The 10005-nt window shown below is 33.8% G+C and overlaps 1 protein-coding gene across 2 annotated transcripts; it reads left to right on the top strand.

The window, feature by feature from the left end:
- Positions 1-14: 14 nt before the first annotated feature.
- Positions 15-9973, top strand: LOC106072039 (60S ribosomal protein L24-like). Of its 2 annotated transcripts, none has more exons than XM_056032373.1 (5): positions 15-33; positions 425-500; positions 3797-4044; positions 9707-9758; positions 9852-9973. In XM_056032373.1, coding segments are annotated over exons 1-5 (462 nt in total). In that variant the 5' UTR covers positions 15-31; the 3' UTR covers positions 9936-9973. The 2 variants fall into 2 exon arrangements, with proteins under 2 accessions (XP_055888348.1, XP_013087757.1); XM_013232303.2 differs by lacking the exon at positions 15-33 and adding an exon at positions 134-228.
- Positions 9974-10005: the final 32 nt, after the last annotated feature.

The raw sequence follows: 10005 nt of genomic DNA on the forward strand, positions 1-10005 counted from the left end.
TATTTTAGTGCTCCAATTTTGTTTTTATTTTATGTAACTATTTTTCCCCATTTTATTACCTATATGATATCTAGATTATAGATCTAGTTATATTGTTTACAATAGATCTAAATAATTTATCGCTTTTTTTTATTTTTAGATTGAAGACTTTCCTTTCCTACTTTCCACTTCCTTTTAATTATCTCCGCAGCTGTTAGTTTCCTTTCTGTTTCCGGTCGTCAAGATGAAGTAATGGAATATTTGTTATTTTAAATTATATTTGAATTAATCATTTACAATCTACTAGATAGGGGTTATTTCATTCAATTAAAATTGTTTTAAAGTTATTGCAAATTGTCATTTTAGCTATGGATGTTATAGTTATTGTATATAAATGAATATCTTATGGGCTTTATAAATTTACTGAATTGTTTACATTTTACAGGCTAGAACTTTGTTCTTACTCGGGTTACAAAATATACCCTGGCCATGGCAAGCGTCTGGTCAAAGCTGATGGCAGGGTGAGTATTGCTTATGAAATTCCATTAATTAGATATTTCTGGATTAAATCATAGTCTGTATTAATGTAGAATTGTGGATTATGATAAGGAGGGGAAATCAAAAATTGATCTTTAAAATTGAAAAAACAATTTTTCGGTACCATTTTTCGTTAGTACATCATTAAAATACTTTTAAAGAACTTTCCAATGGTGTTTAAATTATGACTGTATGTCTAATAGTTAGAAAGTTATGATTTTTTTGTGTCGTTTTGGCTTAACATTGTTGACATGGAACAAGTAAGATGAGTCATCATGAGAGCGTCTCGCTCGCTAAGCCAGTGAGACACACCCCCCGCTCAAAAAGTTAAAAAGTTGGAATTGAGTTTCGTAGAGGATAAATCTACTTATTAAATAAGAAATTTAATAGTAGATTTAGTATTCATCAGACCTGCCTACCGTTACGCAAAATCTCCCAAAAATGACAGACAGTACGCAAATACGCTTTTAACCCGTCGCGTTACGCATTTCGTATCCTTTTTTTTTTCTCCTCTCTAGACTAGCTTACAAGCGGTCAAGGAGGTCACGCTAAGCCCGCCTGTGGGGAGAGAGGGGAAACAGAAAAGGTGGGGTGAACACAATGTGCCCAGATCTATACGTTGATTGGTTCTAAATAGCAATTAGATGTCTAGAAATGAAGAACGCGAGAGTGAGGGAGTGGCGGGTTGGTACCATCAGTTAGCTGAAACACCGTGACTTTTTTTTTTTTTGTAAGTTCATTAGTAGAAATTAGTTTTAGTATGATTTAAAATTTAGATTGACTAGATCTAGATCGATAACTACCATATAGTCTAGATCTAGGCTAGATTCTTAGTCTTAGTATAGAATAGACCTACGGTCTACGTTTGTAGCGGATCCACGGCATCGGTAACACTCTTGAGCCTAGATCTAGAGTAGATTATATTCATTATATAGACATAAAGTCTTAGACATAGTTCCAGATCTAGTCTAGATATCATCTCTAATGATCTAGATTTAGATCGTAGATCTAATCATGACATCTAATATTATATATATATATATGACAAAATAGTGGATTGCGTAAGTGTTACGCATTCTGGTGCCAAAATACGCATTTTGACCGTAAGTGTTACGCATTTGGACTTTTTTTGGTAGGCAGGTCTGATTCATAGTGAATTTCTAGCTCACAAGTCTGATTTCATTTATATTTATGAACTTTACTTGTTTAAAATGTAAATATTGATGAAATAAACAAATTATCAGGTCTACATCTACAAGAAATGTCAGAGAGGCCGGGACAAAATGGCGGCGTTGTGATGGCAGAAAATAACAAAATATTTAAACAGTGGGATCAAAATCGTCTGAAACAATTATTTTTGAAATGCGCTTTATAATTCATGCGACTATGATCAATATATAAAATCTATTTGAATATATCCAGAATATTAGGCCTTACATGGCCTCCAGTGGTTTTACATTGATGATGAAATTTCCGTATCAAAATTCTGTAAATCCCATAACCCCCAATGGTAACCATATTTTCAAGTTTTTGAGCGATGCGAAGGAGATATCGCGATAAAACTTGGTAGAATTATAGCTAGGCATGATATCTACCGTGAAAAAAAAAATGAATCATTGATCATTTTCTTGGACCCTGTATTGCTAAAAACAAAAAAATGAGTATTTTTTTATAATAAATGTACAAATGACAAATAACTTTAAAAAAAAAACGTAATTAAGCTTTATATAGGCCATTGTCTAAAGTAATTGATAACACAAGTTTAAAACTTCTCACATTTCATTCAAAAGTGTACTAAATTTGCAAGTGTGGCTTATGTGAAAAAAAGTCAAAAACGCAATCTCAAGTTTATCGGTCATTTTTTACTTTCACACTTCCGTGTTTTTTCGCCTAATTATGATTAAGTCACAATTTTTGCAATGTGAAAAATTTAGTTATACCACTTCTTGGTTCTCCACACATGACATAGTCATAGAGTTGATAGAGTCGAGTGTACAAGTTTCCAACATTCCCTAACCTTCTTAAGATGATGCGGCCGATCTATTGGCCTAACAGGCCTAAGGCTATTTGGCGAAAAAGACGATGTTTCTAAGACCACATGATTGGCTACCCAGTGTTTGTATCACTGTATCAGCCAATCAGATTAGTTCTTACTTTATTTGCGCATTAGTAATAGTAGAATGTAATGGTGACTTCCTTTGCTGTTTTAACGTGAAAAATTTTTTGTATTGATTTTTTTTTAAGTTAGCTAGTGAGAGGTGAAAATTTTAACGTGTCAGTCAGCCATTGAACCAAGGGATTAGCACCCAATAGACTGTTTTATGAGGACACCAACAATTCATTCACGCTACATATCGCTCACCGACAGTTGGTTCACAACTAATCGTTCACTGGATAGTAACATATTGTAGTCCTTTGAGAGATTTCCATAAAATTGGATACTGAGCCCCAAACTGGAATTGGAAAATGGGCACGCACATTATACAGTGCGGTAGTTTCATATTAAATATCAAAATAAAGATGTAATAACCACTAAAATAGCTTGTTCAGATTCATCAATATCAATATATAATTAAAATCTGAGTTAATTGATGCCAAAATATAGAGACTGTTTGGAATAAATTTTTGGTGTTTGGAATCAAATAAAATGTGGAAAAAAAAATTGTTTGGATTAATTGAAGACACATGGCCTCTTTAACCTTAAATATAATAACAAATATAGGTTAGGGGTGCAAATATAAGTAGTCATCCTTATTCTCCTTAAACTAAAGAAGTTTTTGATACTTCATTTTCTTTTCTGTCAAAGTCAAACTTTGACTTTCTGACCAATATGTGTTTGAAGTGCATAACTTACTCTAAAACATTTTCACTAAAATAGACTGTCACTGTTAGCTATACCTAGATCTATAAATGACCATATTGGTCTCATTTGATTCTAGGTACCTATTATAATTATAAATACACTGCTGTTTGCCAACTAAAGACTGTTTCGGTCTATATACTATATAGACTCCTGACATTTTTGATGGCTTTAATTATTTTGTTGCATCTGATATGATGTTTGTATTTTTTGTTCTCTAAAACTTTTTCTCCATTTTCTTTGTTAGTATTCTTCATTCACATTACATATTTAATAGACATTTGCTTTGCGCTACAAAATTTAGTTTATAACATGGAGTTGATGAGGGATGTAGGGAAAGTGAAATTTATATTACCTGTTAAAGTAGTTAAAGGGAAATAAATTCTAATTATAAAGAAATGTTGTTTTTTTTTCTTTCAGACATTTTACTTCTTAAGTCACAAGTGTGAACGCTCACATACGATGAAGCGTAATCCTCGCAATATCAACTGGACAGTGCTTTATCGCAGAAAGCACAAGAAAGGTCAGGTAGATGAAATAGCCAAGAGAAGGTCACGTCGTACACAGAAATTTCAGAGAGCCATTACTGGTGCAACTTTAAATGATATCATTGCTAAGAGAAACCAGAAACCTGAAGTTCGTAAAGCCCAACGTGAACAGGCTATCAGGTGATTTTCTTTCTTCTTTATAAATATGACATTGATCATTCCTTGTCAACATTCTTATAGTTTCTATTAGGTGAAAGATAAGCACACCTTTTTTGTAGTAAAATATTTGTTTCACTATATTATACTATAGTGTTGTGTATATACATATAAAATGTTTTCTCCACCCACAATGCCCAAAAAAAAAGTTATGGTCATTCTATGAATAAATCTTTATGCTATGATCACAATATTAACATTACCCCCCAACCCCTTTTTTTTATATATATAGAGGAATGGTGCTTTTTTTTAATTTGATTTTTTATAATGTGTCTCATTCTAAGTTCAGACCTGCCTACCAAAAAAAGTCCAAATGCGTAACACTCACGGTCAAAATGCGTATTTTGGCACCAGAATGCGTAACACTTACATGATCCTCTATTTTGTCATGTATATATATATATATCAGACCTGCCTACCGTTACGCAAAATCTCCCAAAAATGACAGTCAGTACGCAAATCCGCATTGAACCCGTCGCGTTACGCTTTTCGTATCCTTTTTTCCCCCCTCTCTTGACTAGCTTACGAGCGGTCACAGAGCTCACGCTAAGCCGTTTTGTTGGCCGGGGGGGACAGAAAAGGTGGGGGAACACATTGTGTCCAGATCTATACGTTGATTGGTTCTTAAAAGCAATTAGATTTAGTCTAGAAATGAAGAACGCGAGAGTGAGGGAGTGGCGGGTTGGTACCGTCAGTTAGCTGATACACCAACGTGACTTTTTTTTTTTGTAAGTTCATTAGTAGAAATTAATTATGTTGAATCCCTGATTCCCGTATTCATTTGTATAGAAAAAAATATCGAAGTGCTATCGATTCAAAACACATTGAGTGACATTGTAGATATCTATTCTAGATCTAGAAAGCTTGTTATACAGGAATAGATCTAGCTAGTCATTACGTTAGTCATGATTCTCTACATTATTCAACAATCTAGATCCAATTTAGTTGTAGTATGATTTAGATTGACTAGATCTAGATCGATAACATCTACTACCGTCTAGATCTAGATTAGATTCTTAGTCTTAGTATAGAATAGATCAAGGATGAAGGTAGGCCTACGAAAGTTTGGAGTAGACCTACGTTTGTAGCGGATCCACGGCATCTGTAACACTCTTGAGCCCAGATCTAGAGTAGATTATATTCATTATATAGACATAGATCTAGTCTAGATATCATCTCTATTGTCGTATTGATCTAGATTTAGATTGTAGATTTAAACATGACATCTAGATCTAATATTATATATATATATATATAACAAAGTAGTGGATCTCGTAAGTGTTACGCATTCTGGTTCCAAAATACGCATTTTGACCATCAGCGTTACGCATTTGGATTTTTTTTGGTAGGCAGGTCTGATATATATATATATATATATATATATATATATATATGTATAATATTAGATGTCATGATTAGATCTACAATCTAAATCTAGATCAATACGACAATAGAGATGATATCTAGACTAGATCTGGATCTATGTCTATATAATGGATATAATCTACTCTAGATCTGGGCTCAAAAGTGTTACCGATGCTGTGGATCCGCTAGATTCGCTAGATCCAAACTTTCGTAGGCCTACCTTCATACTTGATCTATTCTATACTAAGACTAAGAATCTAGACTAGATGGTAGTAGATGTTATCGATCTAGATCTAGTCAATCTAAATCATACTAGATCTAGATCTATAACTAGTTTGTAGGGTAATGTAGAGAATCATAACGTAATGACTAGCTAGACTCGAACTAGATCTATTCCTGTATAACAAGTTATCTAGATTCTAGATCTAGATCTAGACTAGATATCTACAGTGTCACTCAATGTGTTTTGAATCGATAGCTCTTCGATTTTTTTTTTCTATACAAATGAATACGAGAATCAGGAATGCACCAACATAATTAATTTCTACTCATGAACTTACAAAAAAAAAAAAGTCACGTTGGTGTATCAGCTAACTGACGGTACCAGCCCGCCACTCCCTCACTCACGCGTTCTTCATTTCTAGACATCTAATTCCTATTAAGTACCAATCAACGTATAGATCTGGGCACATTGTGTTCACCCCACCTTTTCTGTTTCGCCCCTCTCCCAACAGGTGGGCTTAGCGTGACCGCTTGTAAGCTAGTCTAGAGAGGAGGAAAAAAAGCATACGAAATACGTAACGCGACGGGTTAAATGCGTAACGCGACGGGTTAAATGCGTATGTGTGTACTGGCGGTCATTTTTGGGAGATTTTGCGTAACGGTAGGCAGGTCTGTAAGTTAGTTCTTGTGATGTGTTATTGTACATCAGGATCACTTTTCTGGACACTAGACCATATAAATCATTATATTAAATCAAAAATAGTACGGTAAATGTTAAAATGTAAATCCATATCCATTTCTATTAAATTTTTTATTATTAAATCACAATTCTATTTTTCAATGATTAAACCTCGTTTTATCTCCCAAAAAAAAAGCCTTGAATTTTATTCTTTTAATGTGTTCGTAAAGTAACATTAAGTTGTATTTTTGGGCTGAGTTGTAGTTCTTAGAAGTACTAACCTGGAAACATTTCAATACAGCCTTAGTTAAATAGAGGCCTAAAGATGCTACAAAAAAAAAAAAAAAATTATAACTGGAATGCTCTGATTTAAAAAAAAGGGAATTCATACCTTTGAGTTAAGACAGATTCAAATGTGGAATGTTAGTGGACATGCATTGGTCTATGTCATGGATGCAAGATCGCCGGCATGCCGGCAAAATCGAAGTTTTAAAAAAAGCTTGCCGACAAACGCCAGTCCGACTGATTGCCGGCTCGGTATCAGACTTTTTTTTTTCACATTCACGTTTTGATCTTTCAAACTAAAACTTAATAAGTCGAATTCAAAGAAAGACAGGAAGTTACAATTCTTAAGTTACGGCGCATGCGTTAATTTCCGAACTTTCGCTTGTATCAAAAACGTAAACAAAAGTTAGAAACAAATCCGTATGGCCCAGGCCTGAGACGCCTAATTTAGTAAGTAGATCTAATTCTAATAAGTTAGATCTGCCGGCATAAAAATTGAAACCAGACCTAGAGGCTAGATCTAGTCTAGAGATCTAGATCTATTTCTACATTTTAAAATGATTTTAGAAGTTGAACGTGAAAGTGATTTATAGATTATAATTATAATATTAATAGATACGATCTACTTTTGATCTACGCTGCTTCTGGCAACTTCTGCCCAGGGACTAGACTAGACTAGACCTAACTAGTCAGGCTAGTGGTATAGTCTAGAATAGTCTAGATCATCTCAGTTGGTGATAATGATAGATCGATATCAATGAGTATTAACTATTAGATCTAGATAATTAGAATTAGTTAGAATCTTACAGTTACAATCTACCACTAGGTCTAGTCCCTCTCCCTGAACAGAAGCAAGGTACTGTAGATCAAAAGTAGATCGTATCTTATCTATTATAATCTATTATTAGATATAATATTCCACTAGTAACGTCTAGATCTAATTAAATCTAGATTCTAGATCTAATAATAAAAAAAACTTATTTTTAAAAAGGCAAGACTCTAGATCTAGTAGATGATTCTAGCTAAGGCTATAGACTTCTATCATCTAGCATTTACTATTACTAGATGAGTGATTACTGTCTAGATCTAACTTTAAGATCTAGAACTAAATCTAAAGGATATAATTTGGATTTAGGTCTAGATCTAGTCTAGACCTAAATCTAGAGAAAATCTAATATCTAGTCAACTAGTAGCTCTAGTCTCGGAAAGTCTAGACTTAGACTCAGAGACTATTGTATGTCTAGATCTCTAATACTTAATACTTACTAGTTTCTTTATTAGACCTAGATATAGATAGGTGTAAATTGATGGATCTGCTCTGTTACTATTATCATAGAATTAAAATGACATCTTGACTAGATCTAGATATCTGGTATAAAAATCAGTCTAAGTACTCTATGCTACTATTAGTGAGAAGATCCAGTTAACTAGTTCTATACTCTGTCAGCCAATAAATATTTAGATCTATTAAGTCTTCTATTTGAAATAGAGTTAACTTTTAACATAGGTGCTACAAAGTTTTATTTATACTAATGTAGTAGTAGTTAGGCCTATCTATGTGCATATTATATATAAAAAATGAAATGTTCAAACATACATGAACATTATAGTAATTTAAGTAAAAGCTTAAAAGCTTAGTATTTACAGACCTGCCTACCGTTACGCAAAATGCGTATTCGTTACGCAAAATCTCCCAAAAATGACCGTCAGTACGCAAATACGCATTTAACCCGTCGCGTTACGCATTTCGTATCCTTTTTTTTTCCCCTCTTGGCTAGCTTACGAGCGGTCACGGAGGTCACGCTAAGCCGTCCTGTTGGGGGGTGGGGGTGGGGAGAAACAGAAAAGGTGGGGGAACACATTGTGTCCAGATCTATATGTTGATTGGTTCTTAAAAGCAATTAGTCTAGAAATGAAGAACGCGAGAGTGAGGGAGTGGCGGGTTGGTACCAGGTTGTTACCGTCAGTTAGCTGATACACCAACGTGACTTTTTTTTTTGTAAGTTCATTAGTAGAAATTAATTATGTTGAATCCCTGATTCCCGTATTCATTTGTATAGAAAAAAATATCGAAGTGCAATCGATTCAAAACACATTGAGTGACATTGTAGATATCTAGTCTAGATCTGGATTCTAGAACTAGAATCTAGATAACTTGTTATACAGGAATAGATCTAGCTAGAGTCTAGGTAGTCATTACGTTATGTCATGATTCTCTACATTACTCTACATTCTAGATCCAATTTAGTTGTAGTATGATTTAGATAGACTAGATCTAGATCGATAACATCTACTACCATCTAGTCTAGATCTAGACTAGATTCTTAGTATAGAATAGATCAAGGATGAAGGTAGGCCTACGAAAGTTTGGAGTAGACCTACGTTTGTAGCGGATCCACGGCATCTGTAACACTCTTGAGCCCAGATCTAGAGTAGATTATATTCATTATATAGACATAGATCCAAATCTAGTCTAGATATCATCTCTATTGTCGTATTGATCTAGATTTAGATTGTAGATCTAATCATGACATCTAATATTATACATATATATATATATATATATATATATATCAGACCTGCCTACCAAAAAAAATCCAAATGCGTAACGCTGATGGTCAAAATGCGTATTTTGGAACCAGAATGCGTAACACTTACGAGATCCACTACTTTGTTTGTCGTATTGATCTAGGTTTAGATTGTAGATCTAATCATGACATCTAGATCTAATATTATATATATATATATATATATATATATATATATATATATATATATGACAAAATAGTGGATCGCGTAAGTGTTACGCATTCTGGTGCCAAAATACGCATTTTGACCATCAGCGTTACGCATTTGGACTTTTTTTGGTAGGCAGGTCTGTATTTATAGTTTGTATTTAAAGATATATATATATATATATCGGTAAATGTTTTATTTATGTCGTGACGATATAAGAGACATCATGCTTACAGGTTTTTTGGGGTTGCCAACCCCCCCTTGCAGGCAAAACAGGGCTCTGTTGCTTGCATCCATGGTCTATGTGTATCATTAAACTAACCCTATTTTATTTAACAGGGCATACAAAGAAAAGGTTAAAGTTAAAGAAGCTCAGAAGAAAAATGTAAAGGTATGTCAGTGCTCTGACTGTTCAGTTAAACTGAGTACACATAAGTATTATATAGACAGCTCCTTCATGTGATTCCTTGTTCTGTATTTTCAGCCTGTCCCAACCAAACAGCCCAAACAAGCTAAAGCAACCAAGCAGCCTATGGCTAAAGCTCCTCGTGTTGGTGGAAAGAGATAAGCTGCTTTATCATTAAATAAAATTGTGACCATATAAAATATTTGTTGTTTTTTTGTTTTTTTTTAAAGAA

The sequence above is a fragment of the Biomphalaria glabrata genome, chromosome 6 (assembly GCF_947242115.1).
Source record: "Biomphalaria glabrata chromosome 6, xgBioGlab47.1, whole genome shotgun sequence".
Lineage (NCBI taxonomy): Eukaryota > Metazoa > Mollusca > Gastropoda > Planorbidae > Biomphalaria > Biomphalaria glabrata.